Here is a 24,319-nt window from a genome sequence, read left to right as displayed (position 1 = left end):
AACATCAAACAAACTATCATTTGCGGACTTTGATTAAAGATGCGAATACAATACACAATTCATCAGAATATATTGACCTTTTTCTGAAATATTATGAGCCCCGTCTTTTGAAATACGTTTGGTACAACTATAAATCTCTTGACCAAGGACTTAAATCTTCAAAGCAAGATTGGTTGTATGACAATGTCAACAGAATGATAGATAAAATTCGACTGAGGCAGTTCAGAGTTCGACCGGGTTTTTGTAAAGCACCGTTAAACTTTGTAGAATGCGCCGCGCCTTTTAGCAGCCAGTCTGAGGACACTGCAGACTACTTGGCTTACTGGCTCAAGCAAGATATTATTGACGAGAAAGATGAACTAATTAGTAGTGAGTTTTTGAGCAATTGGTCTTACATTTGGCCTCATGATGATTTTAATTTCAACTTTGTAGGCAAATCTGGACAATCTTATCCAAGTGGTGGATACACATGGAATCTTCAGGAATCAAACGAAGAGTTTGAAGCATCATTGGTAAAGCTGTGGAAAGAGGGTTGGATTGGGCATTACACCAGGGCAGTCCTGTTCCAATTTAGGACATTCAATGGAAATACTAATATTTTCTCTGAAATAACCGTAGTGTCTGAACACACCATAGCAGGACAAATAATTTCAACATATGCTGTAAACTCTGTTAAAATTCCAATATCAATGGACTTTTGGATGGTGGCATTTTTATTCTTCGTATTTATGTGCTTTGTAAGAATCATTCTTTTGATAAATTTTATCGGGCTACTAAGTTTGTTTAAAAATTGGCATGGACTTTATGAAATATTAGTAGCAGTAACGTCATTTGCCGCCCTTCTACATCTAGGACTGCATGCACTACAAGCGCCGCACTATGTTCACGAATACCTACATAGTTCTGATCAATTGAAGGTCTTCGATTTCTATGAAATATCACACCATTACTATACAGCCAGAGCTCTTCTTTGGACTTTGTTCGCAATGAATTTAATACGGTTTTATACGTTGTGGAGATTTGGAAAACTAGTGTTCAAAGTGTTTTTGACAATTTTGAACTCTTTGATGTATATCGTATGGATAATTGGAATATTATTCGTTCTCCAACTGCTGGCATTTAGATTGATGGGGTATTTGTTGAATGTTATAGCATACAATATTTACAACCCTTATGTTTTCTACATAAATGATCGTTCATTTTTTGGATATACCATTAACAGTTACAAAATTTTTTCATTCATAATTTTTGTCTGCAATTTAATCGCAACAACTGTATTACTTTGTGTTTTAACTTCTGAATACAGATCATTCAGGCACCATCTCAGGGACTGGAAGATAGCTAACGTTGATAATTATTTTTCGTTTTTGTACAATGAAACAGTAACATTAGCTAACAAACCAATGATTCATGAAACAGTGAAACGAATGAAGTCAAGTACATCAGTAGCTAAAAGATATAGCATATAGCTAATACAAAGGAAGTTAGTGTGTTGGAAACTCAATTACGTTAATGATTGCTTATTTTGTACAAGATTGAATTAATGATTTATATAATAATATAAGAAGTTTTTGAAGAATATTGTTTTTATCTTATTTAAATATTAATACTGCTCAAGAGTCCAGTTGCTTATTTTTATTATTACAACGATACAAGACTACTTTCTATAGTTAGCATAATGATTTCCTGTAAATTAAACTTGACCAAACCATCTTAAATAGTTTTTGTTTTTGCGAATTTCCCTATAGGGAAGTGCCTATTACCGTAGGTGGCACGGTAAGACCTAGGCCTGGGACCGATTTACTTTTACATTTTGATGTCCCCAGAAGCCAAAAACACATTAGTTCAAATTTTTATATATGTATATATATAGACTAGGAGTACGCTCCGAAGTCGCGTATGAGAATGAACGAAGACAATTCCATGTACATATAATCTGTCTTTGGCCCCTCACCCCGCGTTTCGTTTTGGCTTTGAAACTGTCAGATATTGTATTTGCGAAGGTTTATATGTATTCCTATACAGTAATAGTTTTGCCAGCATATCTGGAAAAATGCACACTACATATGCAAACCCACTCCTTTTCTGATAATAAGGTTTCAACTTACTACAAGATTCCCGTACGTAGAACGGGCAAACAGCTAGTAAACTATAAACACGAAATGTCAGGTTAAATCGTAGTTATAATAGTCAATCAGCTGATCATAGTACTAGGATTTCTTTCAGAGCAGTGAAAGCCAGTTGAGCGGAGCAATTATGTTTAATGGTTTTTAATAAAGCAATAGTTCAAAATCAATAGTTTTACTAGAACGATGATAAGTGTGTGGGCATCGCCACCTTGTGATGAGGTGCCCCTCTGAGCTTTATCGGGCAATATATTTACATTTTGTTGATAATATAATTTTGGTAAGAACCGTGGATGTTCCCAGATTGACTTGAGTGGATCCTAGCACTTTTATTTCTACAGTATAGCGGAACGGGAGATCGTGGTACGGGTACTGTAAGTTTACAGGATCCATCAGTAAAATGTTCGGAACTCGGCCATCCGTACACCTAAAAGGTACCAACTCACTAATGTGCACGATTGTTTGGTGACTTAATTTTACAGCCAGCCCTATACTCCTTACCTCAGACCCTGGATTTTACCCAGATATCGTAGGCTGAGTTGTCTTGGCAACAGTTGCAAAACAATATATATATTTTCAACAGATTATTCATGTTGCAGTTAAATCTAACGATTAAGTAAAGTTTTACATGTTTCTGGTGGAGTAGTTATCGTCTCAGATGATGGTGTAATAGGGTCGGGTTAGATTCCCGGCATACCCTATATGTTATCGGGGGTTGTACCAACTTACCAAAACGCGTTTGTAATGCCTTTTACCATGGATGAAACAAACTCCCTTACTAGATTTGTCATCCTTATGGAACAGCTGAAGCCAGTTTTATTGTTAGTTCTATAGATTTTGTGTTTTTTTACAATTTGATTCTTGTCATTTCAGTTATTTATAACGTCATAAACAAAAACTTGTCCCCTAATCATACAAACAAACAGAAAAGCAAAAATCATTAAATTAACCCTAAGATAAAAAAAATCGTCGTCACTAGCACCCAGTGTCACCATACATAACTAGACACGAAAAATCGAGCTTTAAAATTTACAATGGGATGATAAGTCTACTTGTGTAGGTTATTCTATGCTTTTACCAAAGTGTCTGTACTGTATACCCTTTAAACTGCGTTTTATTTATCATATGGTGGTAGTATTTTTCATGATGAAATTGGATATTTGTAAACAAATCATATTTACTGTTTACACATCGGGTTTGGGCCAGTTAAACTATTACAACGATATTAAAATGATTGCTTCAGAGAAAATAAAACTGTTAATAATCCAATTATTGCTAATTGAATACTGTAATAGTGCTATAGATATATGGTGTAAGAAAGACAAAGACTGTAACTCAAGATTCGGTGGCGTTATACGCTGTGCATATTGCACGAACAAAAACAAGTGTAAGGTAATCGACACGGATATATTTGAAGACGGGCTCGAATGTTACTACAACAAAAAACATTGCACCAGGAATGGAAATTACTGCCCGAAGGATAAATCTATGTTTAATTACGGTGGCGAAGGTTATGGTGAGTGTGTTTGTTTCTGTTTAAGCCATAAAAACAAAGGGATAGCGTATTATGGGAATAGATGTAGCATACCTTATGAAAGAGTGAAAGGTTTACGATTTAGTTTTGCATATCCGAGCGGATTTCAGCTTATTCCTCCGGTACACGTCGAGTTTAATCAGCCTTCTAAACTACTTATAACTGCGGGAAAAACATTGCTGGTTCCTACTATGATCGTGTACGATGATTTTGGGGGGTACATAGCTCGAGTGGTATATCCGGAGTATAGAGATATCACAGAAGCTGAAAAAGGTTGTTTGGAGTTTGTGAAAAATGAAAAATATTTACACAAAGAAATGTGTAACTATGTGACTAAGTTTAAGAATAACCAGCTCTACCTTGCTGAGTTCGTGATACCATTTGACTTAAGTACGCCATGGGGTATAAAAATGACGGGTTTTACACGAAAAATGAATCTAGATGCGTACTATAAATCTACTATATTGTCTAAGCATAGTCACCAGTATCATTTAAATTACCCGGACCACATGGCTGCGATTCCAATAGTTCGTTTCACTAATTGCGGTCACAAATATGAACGGATCACACAGTACGAATATCGAGAAAAAATTCATTTAAAGGCTGATGTGTTCTATTCCCGATGGTACCGTCGTGTGAAGGACCCGATGATGCAAGCGGAGCAGGAACTTATATTTGCTTGGGAAGTATACAGATTTGATAAAGACACTACCAATCAGCAGGATACGCTTGACTTTCGTATCGGGTCGCTTTCTTGGGAAATTCCTCCGTTCAAGTGGCTAGGCACCTACGTCGTGAACCTGACGGTTTTAGGCTGGTTCACACAGACACATTACAGAGAGAAAAACTTCAATGTCTGTCTTGTACAAGTGAATTACTCTCCCTTGATAGCATCAATAGCTGGAGGGACTTCTAGGTTTGTCTACAGAGAGCATGAAGTAACGCTAGACGCATATACATCGAGAGATCCGAATTCCCATGATGGGCATTCTAATTTAATGTTCAAATTTACTTGTAATTGGACCATGGAAGCTGTTTGTCATCCTTACATAACAAATACCCTTGCATATAAACCGCTTAAAATTAAACCGAATACATTACTCAGTGGGAAAGTCTATAAGTTTACAGTATTAGTCACGTCGGCAAAAATAGATTATACATTCAAAAGTGTATTTGCAAGTCAACTTATTTTCGTCGGTGAACTAGGGGATATCCGAACAGATCTTGAATATGTAAAGGTAGAATGTGTTTACAATTGTGCATCTAAAACTAACCCAAAAGATATAATTTGTTTAAGGGTTCAGGGTAATTACACCCTTTTGGAGTCACTCAATTTTGAATGGGCTAGATATAAATATGAGAACGAATATGGTGAAATTAGTAATCAAGACAGTTCAGTTGACTTGATAAAACAAAGCGACACTCCATCTTTCATACTCATTGTAAAAGAAGATACCCTGAGTGAAAACACAAATTATACATTTAAAGTAAATTTGGGAAACTCGTCTCAATTTGCGATCTACCCTATAGCGACAACTGTGTCCTCGTCTTTTACATGCCAAATTGAACCACAACAAGGAGTGGTGTGGTTGACAAAATTCAAACTTTCTTGCGGAAAGCCTGATTTGTCTAAATACTTTGAATTCTATGATAAATACAATACTGATGGCCCCGGGTTCAGTGGCAGAATGATAAGTTCTCAAGAGACAGGTGATATTGAGGAATTCGTCTTAACCAGAGGTTCTGTTGAAGTTTTATCGTACGACTCTTATGGAATGACTTCATCTACTACTCTCAATATCACACTAGAACACCGTAACTACACGACAAGAGAAATCGAGACAATTTTGACGGATACAATAAAACTATCTGATAAAAGAAGTATTAGTGAGACCCTTCAGACAGCTTCTGTAGTTGCTGATTTACTATCCGCTGCAAAAGAGGACATAACAAACAAAAGCCAACTTCGTAATTATCTTTTTAAGTTGTTAAAATGTTTACAAATAATGACATATGGAGATTCTAAATTGGGTATTTCCACTCTTCATATTGCCCTTTTAGAAGCACGCAAGTCCTTGAGCTTGGAAAATGCTTTACACGCGGCACAGGCCCTTGACACTATATCAAAGGCGTTCTCTTCTGGACTTCGAGAAGGCTATCATTGCACTTTTCGTGATTTATACAGAATAACTAGCTATATTTTGGATTGCCTTTTTATATTGCTAGAGGTAAAATATCTTAATGAGGACACTGACATAACGTATTTTCGAAATTTCAAACCCGTTGAATACAGACTGTTTAAGGACTTATCAAAGTGCATTACGAAGACTGTAAGTCATATCCAAGGTGCTCTAACCTACAGACATTTACCTGCACAGAAAGAAAAACTAATAAAGTCGGAATTGGGAAAGCTAGCTTTTTGGATTAAGGTAGACACTCCAACGGCTCTTGCCAATTTAACCCAAGTTAACAACAACGATACTACAGTTATTATTCCCAAAAATCTAAGGGATGAAGTAAATAAAATGGGTTTATACCTAGGGGTAAGCGTGTTTTCGTTTTCCTTAAACCCAACATGGATGTCAACACCTAACACACCTGAGATAAACGATGTATATATATGCTTTAAGGAACTATACAGCCTCAAGTGTGAACACCCCATGAGTTTAAAAAGTGCAGTTGAAGTATCATTTAACATTTCCAAACCTACCTCACGTGTTGATTACCAAAACTACACCATTGAAAGAATAGACCCTTCTCTTGATCCAGATTCGTTGGAGCTGCAATTACCAGTTTATAGGCTTGATCCTTCACCGTTGACTTTTGTAGACGCTCACTTCAAATTTCACAGCAACGCTGATATGTTAGTTCTGGTAAGAAAAGATGAGAGACCCACTTATGACTCACTGGAGAAAGAAGGGGTCATAATTAAGTCAACAAGTCCAATATTTCACGTTGTTTCAAAGCCATCGTACAAGTCTCACTTTTACTACATTGCCATTCAACCTGTAAATCAAACATTGAATGAATCAGTGAGTTTTAGTGTGAGAGTTACTTCAAAAATGTGCTTATCTTGGCATGATTTATGGGAAAGTAACGGTTGTAAAGTAAAAGAAGATTCAAACACCAATATTTTGATCTGTGAATGTCACAAATTATCCTTGATAGCCGGCCTCGTAAGTAATGTTTATATTCATTTTGATAGAGTAATAGACTTTTCATTTTCTCCATCTGGGTTAGGGATCTCAGGATTCGGAGGCAAGTTGAAACCACTTTTATTAATATTCCTGCTGATCATATTCCTATTCCTTATACCTATTTGCTGGAAAGCTGACTATCACCATTCTCTCAGATCCAAACGATTCGTTTCAATTTTACCAGACAATATGCCAGGGGATAAATATGGCTTTTTAGTCTGTGTGATTACAGGCGCACGATTTGGGGCAAGCACAAACGCGTCGGTAGGTATCCAAATTTTAGGAACAACTAATGAAGGGCGAAGGCACATAATGAGTAGTAAAACTCATCAAGTAATGAATAGTACAGGGGAAGACTGGTTTTTAATATACGAGAGTGAAACTCTCGGAAAGGTTTCCTCTTTAGAAGTATGGCACGATAGTTCAGGGTCAGATTCAAATTGGTTTTGTGATTCCATTACTATTTATGATCTACACCATGACGATTGCTACTTTTTCTTGGTAAATGACTGGATTAATTTGAGCCTCACAAGGTTTCCGCAAGTAGGTTTAATACCCAACTCGTTTTCAGAAATAGCAAGTCCTTCAAGAATATTTCTGGATTATTTCAAAGCTGGATTTCAGCTTTCTCACGTCTGGTTGGACATAATAATAAAACATCCTAGAGATCCAGTTTCTCGAACTGACAGACTGGCTATTGTTGTTTGCTTCATTTTTGTTTCAATGGCTGTCAGTAATTTACTAATGACCTCTTCAAATAACTTAATGGGAGTAGATGATTATTATTATTCAGTAACATGGCTAATGATTTATATAAGTATCATTGCATGTGCTGTTGCAACAGCTGTGTCATGCGTTTTAATGCATATGTTTCGAATGATATATGAAATTATATTTTACTTTGAAATTAAAGAAGGAAAACAGAATCACGAGGAAGAAGTTAGAAGGATAAGTGTTCAAGAGGATTATTTGTGCTCACCGTCAATAACATCTATAAAAGGCGATTTAAATCATATACATTACGGACGTAGGCATCAAAATTCCGAAAAATTGCGAAGAAAACGGACAGTAAAAGAAACCTTAAATCTGATCATGATGCCAAAACCGTTAATTCCCGTCCAAATTAAAGGAGATAGACCAAATGTGAATGTTAATGGGACTTGGCTTTTCATAACGTGGATTTTGGTTGCTTTCATTGTGATATTTTCTGCTTCAATTGTGATATTCTGTCCAGGACTACCAGATGTCAAAACAAAGAAGTGGTTTACGATTGTAGGGTTTGCTATTATCATTCATGGGCTTATATTTTTGCCCCTTAAGATAACGTTTGTTTCAGCTCTCTTAGCCTTAGCCTTTAAACGGATCATATATAAAGACATTTATACCTTTGACCCTCGCGATGGACAACAAAATGAAAAATTTGGAAATGTTCATTATCTTGCTAATCTTCTGCATTTAAAATCTCAGCCCATGTACAGACCGATACATGAAGTATTTCGTGAAGAACATCGACATAAAATAATTAAAGTGAGGCAGTGGCGCAGGCTTTATCAGTTTATAGTTGTATGTTTGGTCTTAGTTGTGCTCAGTTCCCTCATTATGTCTAACAGGTCTATTGAACATCAAACAAACTATCATTTGCGGACTTTGATTAAAGATGCGAATACAATACACAATTCATCAGAATATATTGACCTTTTTCTGAAATATTATGAGCCTCGTCTTTTGAAATACGTTTGGTACAACTATAAATCTCTTGACCAAGGACTTAAATCTTCAAAGCAAGATTGGTTGTATGACAATGTCAACAGAATGATAGATAAAATTCGACTGAGGCAGTTCAGAGTTCGACCGGGTTTTTGTAAAGCACCGTTAAACTTTGTAGAATGCGCCGCGCCTTTTAGCAGCCAGTCTGAGGACACTGCAGACTACTTGGCTTACTGGCTCAAGCAAGATATTATTGACGAGAAAGATGAACTAATTAGTAGTGAGTTTTTGAGCAATTGGTCTTACATTTGGCCTCATGATGATTTTAATTTCAACTTTGTAGGCAAATCTGGACAATCTTATCCAAGTGGTGGATACACATGGAATCTTCAGGAATCAAACGAAGAGTTTGAAGCATCATTGGTAAAGCTGTGGAAAGAGGGTTGGATTGGGCATTACACCAGGGCAGTCCTGTTCCAATTTAGGACATTCAATGGAAATACTAATATTTTCTCTGAAATAACCGTAGTGTCTGAACACACCATAGCAGGACAAATAATTTCAACATATGCTGTAAACTCTGTTAAAATTCCAATATCAATGGACTTTTGGATGGTGGCATTTTTATTCTTCGTATTTATGTGCTTTGTAAGAATCATTCTTTTGATAAATTTTATCGGGCTACTAAGTTTGTTTAAAAATTGGCATGGACTTTATGAAATATTAGTAGCAGTAACGTCATTTGCCGCCCTTCTACATCTAGGACTGCATGCACTACAAGCGCCGCACTATGTTCACGAATACCTACATAGTTCTGATCAATTGAAGGTCTTCGATTTCTATGAAATATCACACCATTACTATACAGCCAGAGCTCTTCTTTGGACTTTGTTCGCAATGAATTTAATACGGTTTTATACGTTGTGGAGATTTGGAAAACTAGTGTTCAAAGTGTTTTTGACAATTTTGAACTCTTTGATGTATATCGTATGGATAATTGGAATATTATTCGTTCTCCAACTGCTGGCATTTAGATTGATGGGGTATTTGTTGAATGTTATAGCATACAATATTTACAACCCTTATGTTTTCTACATAAATGATCGTTCATTTTTTGGATATACCATTAACAGTTACAAAATTTTTTCATTCATAATTTTTGTCTGCAATTTAATCGCAACAACTGTATTACTTTGTGTTTTAACTTCTGAATACAGATCATTCAGGCACCATCTCAGGGACTGGAAGATAGCTAACGTTGATAATTATTTTTCGTTTTTGTACAATGAAACAGTAACATTAGCTAACAAACCAATGATTCATGAAACAGTGAAACGAATGAAGTCAAGTACATCAGTAGCTAAAAGATATAGCATATAGCTAATACAAAGGAAGTTAGTGTGTTGGAAACTCAATTACGTTAATGATTGCTTATTTTGTACAAGATTGAATTAATGATTTATATAATAATATAAGAAGTTTTTGAAGAATATTGTTTTTATCTTATTTAAATATTAATACTGCTCAAGAGTCCAGTTGCTTATTTTTATTATTACAACGATACAAGACTACTTTCTATAGTTAGCATAATGATTTCCTGTAAATTAAACTTGACCAAACCATCTTAAATAGTTTTTGTTTTTGCGAATTTCCCTATAGGGAAGTGCCTATTACCGTAGGTGGCACGGTAAGACCTAGGCCTGGGACCGATTTACTTTTACATTTTGATGTCCCCAGAAGCCAAAAACACATTAGTTCAAATTTTTATATATGTATATATATAGACTAGGAGTACGCTCCGAAGTCGCGTATGAGAATGAACGAAGACAATTCCATGTACATATAATCTGTCTTTGGCCCCTCACCCCGCGTTTCGTTTTGGCTTTGAAACTGTCAGATATTGTATTTGCGAAGGTTTATATGTATTCCTATACAGTAATAGTTTTGCCAGCATATCTGGAAAAATGCACACTACATATGCAAACCCACTCCTTTTCTGATAATAAGGTTTCAACTTACTACAAGATTCCCGTACGTAGAACGGGCAAACAGCTAGTAAACTATAAACACGAAATGTCAGGTTAAATCGTAGTTATAATAGTCAATCAGCTGATCATAGTACTAGGATTTCTTTCAGAGCAGTGAAAGCCAGTTGAGCGGAGCAATTATGTTTAATGGTTTTTAATAAAGCAATAATGAAGAAATGTCTATAGATATAATCAAAAATACAAACTTTCATACACTCTGGACTGCTAGCCTTTACTAGTCCCTTCGCCACTTCCTACGTCTTGGATCTGTTTCCCTTCCTCCCCCTAGCATTTTAGTATTTTTGATACGTTAATATATCTATGTCCCAAAGCGTTACCACACTCCACACTGCTAGCCTTTACTACTTCCTTCACCACTTCCTCCATCGTGGACTTGTTTTCATATAGCATTTTGATATCGAAGTGACTATTCGCACGTCAAAATGCTCCACAGCCCGTTCCCGTTCCAGTTCTAGTATTCTGCTACAGTTCCAGTTCCAGTATTCTGCTACAGTTCCAGTATTACAAAATAATGCAACGGGAACTTTCAGAACGTCCAGTTTCAGTTACTTTTAAGAAGCCTTGAAAACGTTCAAGAACAATCGATGGAGCCAGAAAGAAAGGTGTTAAAAGTAAAAAAAAACACATAAATGATAATTTGAAATATTATCAATTGACTCTCAGATGCATAAACAGTGGTACAAGGAAAATTACAAGCTCGGGAAAGTGGCCTAATCAAAAATAAGGTTTTAAGTAGGCCAATTAAGATTTTACTTGTAAGCTTATTAGTTACTGTAAAATGTCAAGCATTAAGCCGATGACAGACTAGTGATTTATTACTATTTTATCCTAATGCCTGGCCTACTTCTGGGCTATCTAGGCCAATATTAGGCCCTAACTTTTATAGGCCTAGCCTTTGATTGGTAAAGGTAAAGTAGGCTAACATCAGGCCTATAGTCCTCGCCACCCTAAGTTGAGGCAGCCAAAGGCCGCACTAGATATACGCCGTGCAGCCTTGGGCTACCTAAACTTAGGGTGGCGAGGACTATAGGCTTAAGTTTTTTAAGATTCCTATATTGAATCTTGTGTATTTCTAATAAACATCTTATTTTTGGCCAGTACCTATATTTTTGATTGCTTATAACCTCTTTTGGCTCTGTTAAACTCTTTTACCTTTCTCTTGACGAAGTTGATCCCATCCATTTCGATTTCGGCTAATATGAGGTACTACCGTTACCATTCCTAATACTAGGATATCTTTGTGTGCAGCCTGTTCCCAAACAGTTATAACAGTTACTAGATTAGGAACGTAATGTGACGTCATTTAGAGCAGACGTGTGTGGTAGAGGCGCACGTCTGACGTGCGAATAGCCACTGCCTTTTAATATTTGGAATACATTAATCTAACTGCCCCAAAGCGTTCCCACACTCCGGACTTTTCGCCTTTACTACTTCCTTCACCACTTCCTACGTATTGGACCTGTTTTTTTTATTTATTATAATACAATATTTGTATAGTTACTAATGTTTAGTTAAGTTATCGTTCATTATTGAAAATCGTTTTGATTGTATGGAATTTAAGGCATATATTTACGTATTTCTTGACCTACACTAACCCTTCACTTTGGTTTGGTATAGTTATTCTAGTCCGAATTTGAAATTCGCAATATTAATTATCTCGAAGGTAAACGAATTATTGAGCGGAACGAAGCTCTTATACTACACTCCTGCTTTTGTTTTACAAATACTCCTCTTGAACGGCTGAAACGATCGGCACCAAATTTAGCACAATCATAGTAACCAACCATGGAAAGGTATGAATCTAAAATGGTCCAACATTGCACAGGTCCGTTCTCTACGTGAATTTAAACTTTTGGAAGTTCAACATGGACCTTTTGGGTTAATTGGTTGTCATGTATTTGCGAGATAACAGTAAAAAGGTAAACAAGAGTCACAGCATATTTTAGTCAACGATTCATCTAAATAGCACATTACAAATACCATACAGAGACAAAGAGAAGAATGGGGTTAATATCATTGAGCATAATTTACTACAAAATGAATAACCAATAACTATGGTTGCTGGAATAAGGCTGACTTTAAATAATCCAAATAGCCTTTCCGTTTATGTAAACCGAATATAGGCCTACCATTGAAATGGATATTACAAGTAGACTTTCCATTGACGTGAACCAGTTGTAGCATTGACTTTGGATGCTGCAAATGGACACTCCATTTATGTGAATCAAATGAACCATTGCTTGGATCCTGCATGTAGACAATTCATTTACGTGAACCAAATGTACCATTGAGTTTATATACTGCAAGGAAACAAATTGTTTACGTTGACCTGACTCATCATTGACTTTGAATACTTTAAATAAACATTCCATTTAAGTGAACAAAATATACCATTAACAAACTACAACAGTTAACTTATTCTCAATAGGACTAATGTGGGAATTTTTAATTATTTTTTTTAGTTTTCCCCGTAACCAATAACCACACAAATACTTCAATATACTAAATTATTATTTTTTTCTAAGCTCTGCATCATGGTCTAGAGAATGATAGGGAAATTTGATATTTTGAGGATCAAAAACGAGAAACCCTTTTACCCAATAAATCCCAGCATAAAACCCCGTTCCAATGGTCCGATAATGCTGGTGTGCGAACTCGTTCGAATAAACGTAGGTTTACACGTTTGTAGCGAATTTCATCAAAATCGGACAATTTTTGCTCAAGTTATCGTGTTAACGTACAAAAAGAAACACACACTTATATATAAATACTAGCTGGCCCGACTAACGTCGTCCTGTCCTAATGTGGTTTTATGTCAAATGCTCGTTAATTTTCAAGGTGAGCTCGTTCGCATGGCTCAATCACATCCTGGTTGGAGTTCGTTCGCTACGCTCACTCACCTTTTTTAGGTTGGAGCTCGTTCGCTGCGCTTACTTGCCTTCAGGTTTGCTCGTTTGCTACGCTAACTCGCCTTCAGGCTCCAGGTTGAAGTTCGTTCGCTATGCTCACTGACCTTTTGTTTGCAAATTGGCTGTTGTCATAAATATAACAAAAATAATAGTGCTGCACCCTGTTAGTAAGCCTAATAACTTTTTAATGCTATTGAACATCACAGAATCAAATTGTTTAGTTAAACCAGCTGTTAAGATTCTTTAATTCCATTTAAATATGAGTACTCATAAGGTTAACATGGAAAACTCCAGAGCCACTGGGGCTGAGCCCTTTTGACGGATCTGCACCAAACTTCACACAAACCATCCTTAGGTTAAATAATGCCTGAAAGTTTCATTACAATCTGTCGAGCGGTTTCAGAGTCCATTAAGGACATACAAACATACATTGGATCTTTTATACAGGGTGAATTTTAAATGAGTTCCCCCCCTACTTTTTTCTACATTTCTTAAGATATCATCTCCGGACCACGTCAGATCATTGTTGAGTAGTAAGTATTTCATTTTGACTGGGTGTACATTTTTGGCCGCCATCTTGGATCCGCCATATTGGATACAAAGTTTTTTTTTTCAAATGTAAAGGTAGGGTTGTGACCCATTATTTCAAACAAGAATTTTACGCTGATTACAATGCCGCAATTAGTTTTAAAAAATCTTGATCCGTTCTAAAGTTATGAGGACTTTTTATAACTTTATTTTTAGCGCATTTTAACATTGTGCATTTACAAACTAAGACCATAATCTCAAAATAGTGCTAGATAAAGATAAGTATACAACACCATTCATTGTTGACATACTTTCACTTGGTTGTGACGGATGTAGTTTTTTCAGCCGCCATCTTGGATCCGCCATTTTGAAATGTGATCAATTAATTTAAATATGAAGGTGGTGTTGTGACCCATCATTTTGAGCTACTTTTTTATGCTGAACTCAATGCCGCAATCCGTTTTTCATTTTCATCTTTGGATTTTGAAATATTGAAATTTTAAATAAGAGTATTTTAATATTCAATCAAGAAAGCTTGATAACCAAAAACGGATTGCGGCATTGAGTCCAGTATAAAAAAGTAGTTCAAAATGATGGGTCACAACACCACCTTCATATTTAAATTAATTGATCACATTTCAAAATGGCGGATCCAAGATGGCGGCTGGAAAATTTACATCCGTCATAACCAAGTGAAAATATGTCGACAATTAATGGTGGTGTATACTTATCTTTATCTAACACTATTTTGAGATTATGGGCTTATTTTGTTAATGCACAATGTTAAAATGGGCTAAAAATAAAGTTATAAAAACTCCTCATAACTTTAGAACGGATCAAGATTTTTAAAAACGAATTGCGGCATTGTAATCAGCGTAAAATTCTTGTTTGAAATAATGGGTCACAACCCTACCTTTACATTTGAAAAAAAAACTTTGTATCCAATATGGCGGATCCAAGATGGCGGCCAAAAATGTAAACCCAGTCAAAATGAAGTACTTACTACTCAACAATGATCTGACGTGGTCCGGAGATGATATTTTAAGAAATGTAGAAAAAAGTAGGGGGGGAACTCATTTAAAATTCACCCTACGGATGGGGTTTTTGGCCTCTGGGGATTTCAAAACGAAAAAGTAAATCCAGGTCTTACCATGAGATCTACGTTAATATCATATCCCCTATCATGGGAAATTCACTAACAGCAAACAAAAACAGCTAACACAATATTAGTTGGATTATTTAGCTTTGGTATAGAATAAATTATTGTTCCAATATGATGACTACTAAATACCAATACAAAGATGACGGCAAGAACACCAAGCAACTGAGGAAATTCAAAGGAATGCTTACAATTATTCTAAACCTCGCAACTGTTGCTTCAATAGGATGCCGAGAGTGTCCGTCTAAAGCATTCCACAGAAGCAATGCCTTTATAACGAGATTGTTGAAACTCCAGTCTTCTGAATACCACAGATACAGAACAGAACTTAAAGTTACTATTATCTCCAAATATATTATCTGAATCTTACCAGTTAATTGCACTGCCAAATTAATTTATTTTTAGTAAACTCATTTTTATTAGGGAAAAACAGTTATTTTGGATGACACGGGAACACCTAAATGTAGAACTGGCTTTTAGATGTATCTGGTGGGCTGTCAGAAAAATCGATTAAATCATTATTCAATAAACGTAACAGGTTCTTTAATGGTATATTTTTGTCCATACAAAGAAAAGTGTACGTGATACATGAGCCCATTAATCCTGTTTCTTTATTGTATCTTTTTGTTAATGGACTTATGAAAGACATTTGGAAAAATTCATGCCCAATAGCTATAAGAATCATTTAGAAATTTGATTGTGTTATGTTATTGTTATGAATCTAGGAATCCATGGGAGATTTAAATATTAGGGCTTCTTTGACGTATAAGAAAGTAAATCAGTGGGTCCAGATTGGTTTTCCAGGATCGGTTTGCAAAACTTCTCCTGTTTTGAAATAAATTGGTGTATTTGCATCAGCATTTGCATCATCCCAAGGGAAATTTTGTTTTTGTTAATTCAGGTAATCAACGTGTAACTAAAACAGGTCATTTCACAGTAGCGTAGCGAAAACGTATTATTTACCATATTTCATACAATCATTCGACCTTTTTTATATTGCAACGAAGAGTAAAATACGTCATCAGGTGGCGACATATGGCACAACGTGTGACGCAGAGTTGATTAACTTTATTGTGAGGCTAAATTGCGTTGAAAATTCAACTGGACACAGCTGTTTGTTTAATTAAGAGGACGGTTCTGTTGTATGTTTAAATTTTGCATTGCAGAACAAATATGCGCATTTAAAAATTTCTGAAAGAAATGTAACATATTCGTAATACAACGAACTGAACAGGAATCTGTGTAATAATGTTAGAAGATTATTTTAAAAGTGTTTGTGTGTTGAACATTGGTATAAAAAGGAACGGGCTCGATCTTCCGAAAATCACTAATATCCATTGTTATTTTAAGTCGTCGATGAAATCTTCCAGTTACAGAAATTCGACGTACAAAACTGTTCATTTATACGGCTAAATCATACGATTTATAGTATTTGTACGTTTAATAGTATATACTTGGTTTATTCCATTGACTGTGATTATACAGCTTATATAAATTATTGGTGTGCTTTGATTAGTCAGTTATGAATGTATACAATGCACGACCTGACATTCTGTAGTTTGTTCCTTTATGAAAAGTGTTTATTATTTAACAAAACAATATTTGTTAGATGAAAAATAATGTTTTGATTTTCTTTTGCACAGCGTTCCATTTAAAGGAAAAATTGCATACCAAGCGAATGGTTAGTTCTACATTGTTTGGTTATTTTGGCCAAGTAAGTTCAATCCAATAAGAAACTTATACTTTGATTAACACTAGCATAAATAAAACAACCATGTTCTGTGGCTCACGCCACGAGGAGTCTCTTTGATTCTAAACATACAAAAATAATGATGACTTGTAAACACGTTGCTCGAAATCGAGCAATTTCAAAGAAGTAAAGTATTTATTTCAAAACAAATAAAAATCATCATAATTTCGGATGAGTTTCAAAGACTCGACTCATAGATTACGTGCTTAACAGTTCCAAATAATCAACATTTCTTGTAAATATTTTATCATTTTGAAAAAGCTGATCTGTTTTTTAAATGTTTCCCACTTATAGCCGTATTAGGCTGTCTGTGTTGATCTTCATCAATGATAATGTAGTCTGCATGGTACCACCCATTGTCGCCAGTACGTTTACAAATTTCAGTAATTTTTTTATAGCGACAACATTTTGTTTACATGAATAAGACCTACCTGATTTTCTGCATAACCTCTCTGTCGTAATTTTATTTGCATAATTTGGCATTCATTTGACTAGTTACTGTTATATCGTAAATTATATTTTCCCGAAAAACTCAGAATTGAAAAGCCTAATGTCGTTCAGATGGTTTTTTTGTTTCCCTTAAATGGGAATAATGCGAATCCTTCAATGAAATATTTATTAAGGTTTCTTGGATGTAGTCACTTTCTTTTAAAATCACTTGACTTTTATGAAAACTTATATTTAATGAATAATGTCCTTGCCATACCAGTTTAATTTAAGACTTAAAGGGGTTTCCTTTGCCAATCATCATAAAGTTAAGTCCATGTTTGCTACAAAATTGTAGCACTTCGGTTAACATCCTTGTTCATTGTTTGTGGGAATCTTCATATTGTAGCTGTAGGAGTTCTTCATTATATAGGTTGATAGCGATAGTAAATTGTTTTTGAAATCTCTATTTCTTCTACTTGGTGGCGTTCTATGACTTTGCTATGTTTCCACGGTTAACAAATCGGGGTTTTCAATGATTTCTCAAGAAATACAGTACTATGTAAATTCATTTTTCTTATTTGGTAAAATAAATAAAATTGTCCAGTTTCTCTCGATTTTTTACATTGTAATATTTACGAATGTAAATTAAAATAGTAAATATTAAATTTCAACAAAATCAGTAAATGTACCCCATGCGTTTAATTGAATTGAAAAATATAGAATAATTAATTATTAAAACTCATTTTAAGTAAAATCAACCAAAAACTATTTATTTACAAAAACTAAACAATAATGTAAACAAACCAAATAGCAGATGATTCATACTTCATAGCTCAGCTGGTAACAATAATCCTACATTTCTCCCCACCCAATTTAGGCTGAGTTTCCGAAACTATGTACATCATCATTTTCAGTTTCCATTTGCATTTTCCATTGAGGTGGATCAGTTGCACCTTCTCTTGCTCTCAGCTGGTCAGCGTGTTTTCTCTTTACATCTCCCCCAACTACAACTGTGTACGACAGCTCTCCCGTCCTTTCTTGTACTGTTCCTGGTCTCCAGCCCTTCTTCGTTTCATTTTGAACCCACACTTCTTGTTTGGCAGAAAACTCCTTTGGTTTGGATTTTAAGTCGTGGTAGTACTTCTGTCGCCACACTTGATTTTCTATTCTCTCTCTGCTATTAAACCTCCACCTATCCAAAGCTGTTGGTAATCTTCTACCATAGAAAAGGACTGATGGTGGTTGTCCTGTGGTCTTTTGTGGGGTGTTTCGATACGCAAGCAAAACTTGTAAAAGTGCAAGTGATGAACTGAGACCTTCTTGTTTGCAAGCACTGTATCGACTCTTGAAGGTTCTGATGATTCTCTCCACTAAACCATTGGTTTTTTGATGATACGGTGCCGATGTGACATGACATATGTTATTGTTCTTACAAAAAGTCTTAAACTCATGGGACGTGAAGGGAGTGCCATTATCGGATACAATTTTTTTTTGGAATACCATACCTCGAAAACCAAGTCCTTAATCTATTTACAAGAGCAGCAGTTGTCGTACGGTCCATAAATTCGATCTCAACCCATTTTGAGTAAGCATCGATTCCTACTAACCAGAATCTGTTGTCAAATGGACCTGCGAAGTCGAGATGAATTCGCTCCCAAGGATCACTTGGCACATTCCAAGGATATAGAGGTACTTCTGTGTCAAATGATCGGTTACTCTGGCAAGGGTGGCATCTACGGACATAAACCTCAACATCCTTATTCAGATTAGGCCACCAAACATAATACCTTGAGAGGGATCTCATGGCCTCTATTCCAGGATGTCCTTTGTGGAGTTCTTTCAATACATTTTCTCTCAAAATCTGTGGCACCACAATTCTTCCTAATCGCATGATTATACCGTTTTCTAATGTCAGCTCTTCTCTCTTATTCCAATATGGTTTCATAGATGACGGTAAGTTTTCTGTATCTTTTGGCCAACCATGTTCCAGATAGTCTATAAGTTTCTTCATATTTGGGTCTTTCTTATACTCCCTTACAAGTTCGTGATTTGGATAAACTACGTCAATTTTCTCCTGAACCAGTGCTCGAATCTCTCTCTCATCTGGATCTAATACTTCTTGTGTCTTGAGTGAAAACCGAGACAAAAAATCAGCCAAACTGTCCCTTGATGTACTGGATCTCAAAATCATACTACATTAAATACAAAGCCCAACGAACCAAACGGTTGTTTACTACTTTGGTAAGATCTCGATGCATTCCAAATATTCTTTCAAGTGGCTTGTGGTCCGTCCTCACCTTGAAATGTCTTCCACTGAGGTATTGTCTAAACTTCTTCACGGCAAAAACTAACGCCAGTGCTTCCTTGTCAACTGTAGCATACCTTTTTTCTGCTTCCGTTAGTGTCCTCGAGGCGTACATGACTGGCCTTTCCGTTCCATCCGGCATCAAATGCAACAGCACTGAACCAACCCCTTGTTCAGAAGCATCACATTCAACAATGATCGGCTTTGATATGTCGTATGGGACTAATGTCTTCTCTAATGACAGGATATTCTTTAACTTGTCGAACGTAGTTTGTTCGGTGTCAGTCCATTTCCATTTAGTCTTCGTACCAGTCAGCTTATGCAAGTTCGAAGCGATCGCATGAAGATTAGGTATGTACCTTTCGTAAAAATTTAGTGCCCCTAGAAAGGCTCGTAATTCTTTCACGTTTCTTGGCCTTGGTGCGTGTCTTATGGTTTCAACTTTGTCTTCGGAGGGATGAATACCATTCCCATCTATTCTATGGCCTAAATACTTTACAGATTTCTGAAAGAACTTACATTTTGACAGTTTTGCTCTTATTCCACTTGATTCTAGCCGTCTCAAAACTTCTCTAAGAGCGGTTATATGGGTGGTCTTATCCTTACTAGAAATGATTATATCATCAAGTAGAACTCCGACATTAAGTCCTTTTAGTAAACTTTCCATGTACCTTTGAAATTTTGCTGGACTTGAGGAAAGCCCAAAAGGCAACCTTTTGTAGCGAAAGTAGCCTACATGAGTTGCTATCGTAAGATACTTTTGTGACTCAGGGTGTACTTTCATTTGCAAGTACGCGTCTCGAAGATCTATGACTGAAAATATCTTTCCATCAGTTAATTTGGAAGTCAAGTCATCAAAGGTTGGCAAGAGGTGTCTCTCCGGAACGATGTTTGGATTCAAGGTTGTACGAAAATCGCCACAGATTCTGACTCTACCTCCACCCTTGTCTACGTTGACTGTTGGGGTACTCCATTCTATCGGTGTTTCGGAAGGGTCCACTGCTTCCAAAACTCCTTCCTGTACTAATCGCTGTAATTCTCTCTCCACTGCCTCCCTTAAGGGGAATGGAACTCGTCTTGACCCGTAAGATACAGGGTTTGTTCCACTTTTTAGATGGATAACTTCATTAGAGTCAGATATCGTTCCTAGCTCATCACGAAAGGGTTCAGAAAACTCCTGAGTTAATGTCTCAACTTCTTTTTGTAACTCTTTTCTATAAATTTCTTCATTCTTGCCTGTCTCTTTACTATTTGTTTTTCTATTATCAATACGCCTAACCCTTACTTCCCTAGGCAAATTAAGATTGAAAGCTACACTCAACGGCAACCCAAATAATGGAACATCATCTTCTAGTAATACAATAACTGGCAATCGCTTAGTACGATTACGTAAAGTAACGTCCACAAAAGCCTTACCCATGACTTCTAGCTTATTTTTCCCATAGCCAGTGATGACATCAGACGTCTTTTTGAGGGATTCGCCACTTGAATTGATCTTATCCCAAAGAGACAAACTTATAGCACTTACCCGAGCCCCGGAATCAAACTCCATTCTAACATTATACCCGTTCAATTCTACATCTATTGTAGCTCTCGGAACCTTACTCTTGACTGACCTAATTTGTGTTCCGCTAACATCAATATCAGAATTACACTCATCATCGTAAGTTTGATCCCGAGAATCATCTACTTTTCTCAAATTACCGTATGTTCTCTTGAAAAAAATATTTTTACTTTTGCACATTCTTGCGAAGTGGCCTCTCTTTGAACATTTCTTGCACACAGCAGAAACAGCAGGACACCTATCTTCACTAGGGTCATGTGTAAACCCACATCTATAACACCTATTGAAACCAGTAGATTTCTGTACCTCTGGTTTCCTCTTTTCCTTACTGTCACTTACTTTGAAAATCTCATTTTTACACGAATGCTTGGAAACTTCTTCTCTCGCACGTTCCATAGATTGAGCTAACTCTAGTACTACTGTTGACTTAACACGTTCACCTCGGTTATTAACTCCCTCGGGCCATCTTTGTCTGACTTCGACTTCAAATTCTGGACAGTTGCTGCCTACTGCAAACCTATCTCGTACTCGTTCATCTAAGCTATCTCCATATTTACAACTTCTAGCTAAAGACTTTAATCTGTTATAAAACAAAATAAATGTCTCACCATCTTTTCTTATTGCTCTTTCAAACTCAAACCTTGTTGCAAAAAGGGTCCTTGTAGGCTTGAACAACCGGTTGGCTTCCTCTTTGACTTCGTCGTAGGTGCACTCCTCCCAGGTCCTTGGATACATCTGGTCCGACAGTGCCCTGAGATGCTCCTCTCCGATATTTGCCAATAGAAGATCTCGCCGAGCCGCTTGTTCTTCTGTGTTAGCACCACCTAGTCCCTTTACTCTGCAGGTCAACTCAAAACGAGCTATGTAGTCTTCCCACAATTGTTCACTATTATACTCTTTAAATGAAAATCTGCTCATTCTATCTTGTATGCAAGACATGTTACTACAGTCAATTACACTCCTATACTGAGACTGGTCTGTTTTCCTCGGCATTTTCTCGTCGCCAATATAGAATAATTAATTATTAAAACTCATTTTAAGTAAAATCAACCAAAAACTATTTATTTACAAAAACTAAACAATAATGTAAACAAACCAAATAGCAGATGATTCATACTTCATAGCTCAGCTGGTAACAATAATCCTACAAAAAAAATAACAGCAATTGAATTATGCAGCTGATCAAAATGTAAACAATTATGTTCTTCATAAGGAAAACATGGGAACTTTAACAGTCACAGGGGCAGAGCCCAAGGGACTTTAAAAAAAATGTAAAGCCAGTTTGAAAATCTACGCGACACGCCTTCCCAATGAGACGTCAATGGATAAAATCGGTTGAGAAATGGCGGGGGAGTTCAACCGACAAAGTATTATGTAGCGTATTAATTATATAGATAATAATACAAATAATATGTACTTTAAAATTACGAATAAAAACTTTATCATCCAAAATTTTAGTAAAATTGTATGTAGTTCGTACATCTTTTTTTATTATTCTAGATGTTTTCTCAATATCATAAAGTTTAGGAAAATACTTACGTATCAATGCAATGACGAGCATTGTTACCTTTTACTTTACTACAATGTTTCCTTCAAGGCTGCTTTTCACAGAGTGCTTTTGTGTGTATGACTTTTACTATGCTATAAAGAACAGCTTTCTTCTCTATCGAGGCTGTTGACTTTGCTTTCAACAAAGGTAAGGAAAGAAAATACTACAAGTTTTCTAAGAGTGGACATTCGCATTTTACAACATTTTTATGTAGGATAGAAAAGCCTGTTTTAGGCATACAGTTCTAAATATAAATTTAACTTGACAATGCTGTGCTGCTATAGGTTTTAAGTAAATACATTTAAGTTAAATAAAATGTTTGTTAAATAGTATTTGAATATAGGGTTGAATAACCATCTATTGTCACTAATATTATAAATGTGAAAGTTTGTATGTACCATGAACGATCACGTAAAAACTACTTGACCAATTGAGCTAGGTTTTCACTAATATAGCCAATACCCATGAATGGACAATTGACATATGCATATTTTCACTTGAATAATATCCTCACGTTCAGCTCCACAGGCATTTAAAATTTGTGTATTCATAAGAAAAGTACCTTAATATTAGAATTACTATCTTACTATAAATATAAAAGTTCGTGTGTTTGTTTGTTTTTCTGCCTGTTTGTTTGTTTGTGTCAAGTTCAATCACGCATCAAATAATGGTTGGATTAGGCTGAAATGTGGTATGGTGGTGGCTCACATTCCTGATTAACATATCTATATAAATAAAATTAGAGTTTTGTCTGTACATTGCTTAGAATAATGAACTTTTTGGTTATTTTTACATTTCATAGGTCAGAGAAACCGAATCAAACCTTATCTCAATTTCTGTCTGTCTGTCTGTCTGTCTGTCTGTCTGTCTATCTGTCATTCTCTTGGTAACGCTAAAATACGCACTTTATTACAACTACTCCTCAATAACTATAGCACTGTCCCGCCTGAAACTTATTTTCCAAATACTATACATATATGAGATGGTTTTAGACGTATTTCATCGAATATGAGACAGTTAGATATTTAACAGTAAACCCTTGAAAATCAAGTTTTTGTCGATTTTTGACGTGGAATTTCTGGAAGCCCATGTTAACCTTATGAGAAATGAAATTATTGAATCTTAACAGCTGTTTCAATTAAACAAGTTGGTTCTGTTCTGTGATGTTCAATAGCATTAAAGTTACAAGGATTACCAACAGGGTGCAGCACTAGCACTATTATTTCTTTTACATTTATGACAACAGCTAATTTGCAACCTGGAGGCGAGTGAGCGTAGCGAACGAGCTAACCTGAAGGCAAGTGAGCGTAGCGAACGAGCTAACCTGAAGGAAAGTGAGCGCAGCGAACGAGCTCCAACATACAGGTGAGTGAGCGTAGCGAACGAACTTCAACCAGGACGTGATTGAGCCATGCAAACGAGATCAGATAGTAAAAATAAAAGTAAGCCTACCGTTATAGGATCGACCGGCAGACACAGAGGTAATTTAACCTTTTATTGATTGTCATACCGAT

At 36.0% G+C, this 24,319-nt stretch overlaps 2 protein-coding genes across 2 annotated transcripts; both read right to left on the bottom strand.

Annotated features, from left to right (window-relative positions):
• Nucleotides 1–18,260: 18,260 nt before the first annotated feature.
• Nucleotides 18,261–18,890, bottom strand: LOC128989018 (uncharacterized protein K02A2.6-like). Its single transcript, XM_054410872.1, has one exon. The coding sequence runs from the start codon at nucleotides 18,888–18,890 to the stop codon at nucleotides 18,261–18,263; it is 630 nt and encodes a 209-aa protein (XP_054266847.1).
• Nucleotides 18,891–19,579: 689 nt separating this feature from the next.
• On the bottom strand, nucleotides 19,580–22,249 carry LOC128989017 (uncharacterized protein K02A2.6-like). The gene has a single exon (XM_054410871.1). It carries the CDS (start codon nucleotides 22,247–22,249, stop codon nucleotides 19,580–19,582), a length of 2,670 nt encoding a protein of 889 aa, XP_054266846.1.
• Nucleotides 22,250–24,319: the final 2,070 nt, after the last annotated feature.

This window comes from Macrosteles quadrilineatus, unplaced genomic scaffold, assembly GCF_028750875.1.
Source record: "Macrosteles quadrilineatus isolate MER2022 unplaced genomic scaffold, UCM_ALF_1.0 Scaffold_3__2_contigs__length_128488019, whole genome shotgun sequence".
NCBI classification, from domain to species: Eukaryota; Metazoa; Arthropoda; class Insecta; order Hemiptera; family Cicadellidae; genus Macrosteles; species Macrosteles quadrilineatus.
This window is presented reverse-complemented; position numbering and strand designations above follow the sequence as displayed.

Coding starts and splice junctions, on each gene's coding strand:
- LOC128989018 (XM_054410872.1), bottom strand. CDS start 18,890: ATGGTATTCCAAAAAAAAATTGTATCCGATAATGGCACTCCCTTCACG.
- LOC128989017 (XM_054410871.1), bottom strand. CDS start 22,249: ATGCCGAGGAAAACAGACCAGTCTCAGTATAGGAGTGTAATTGACTGT.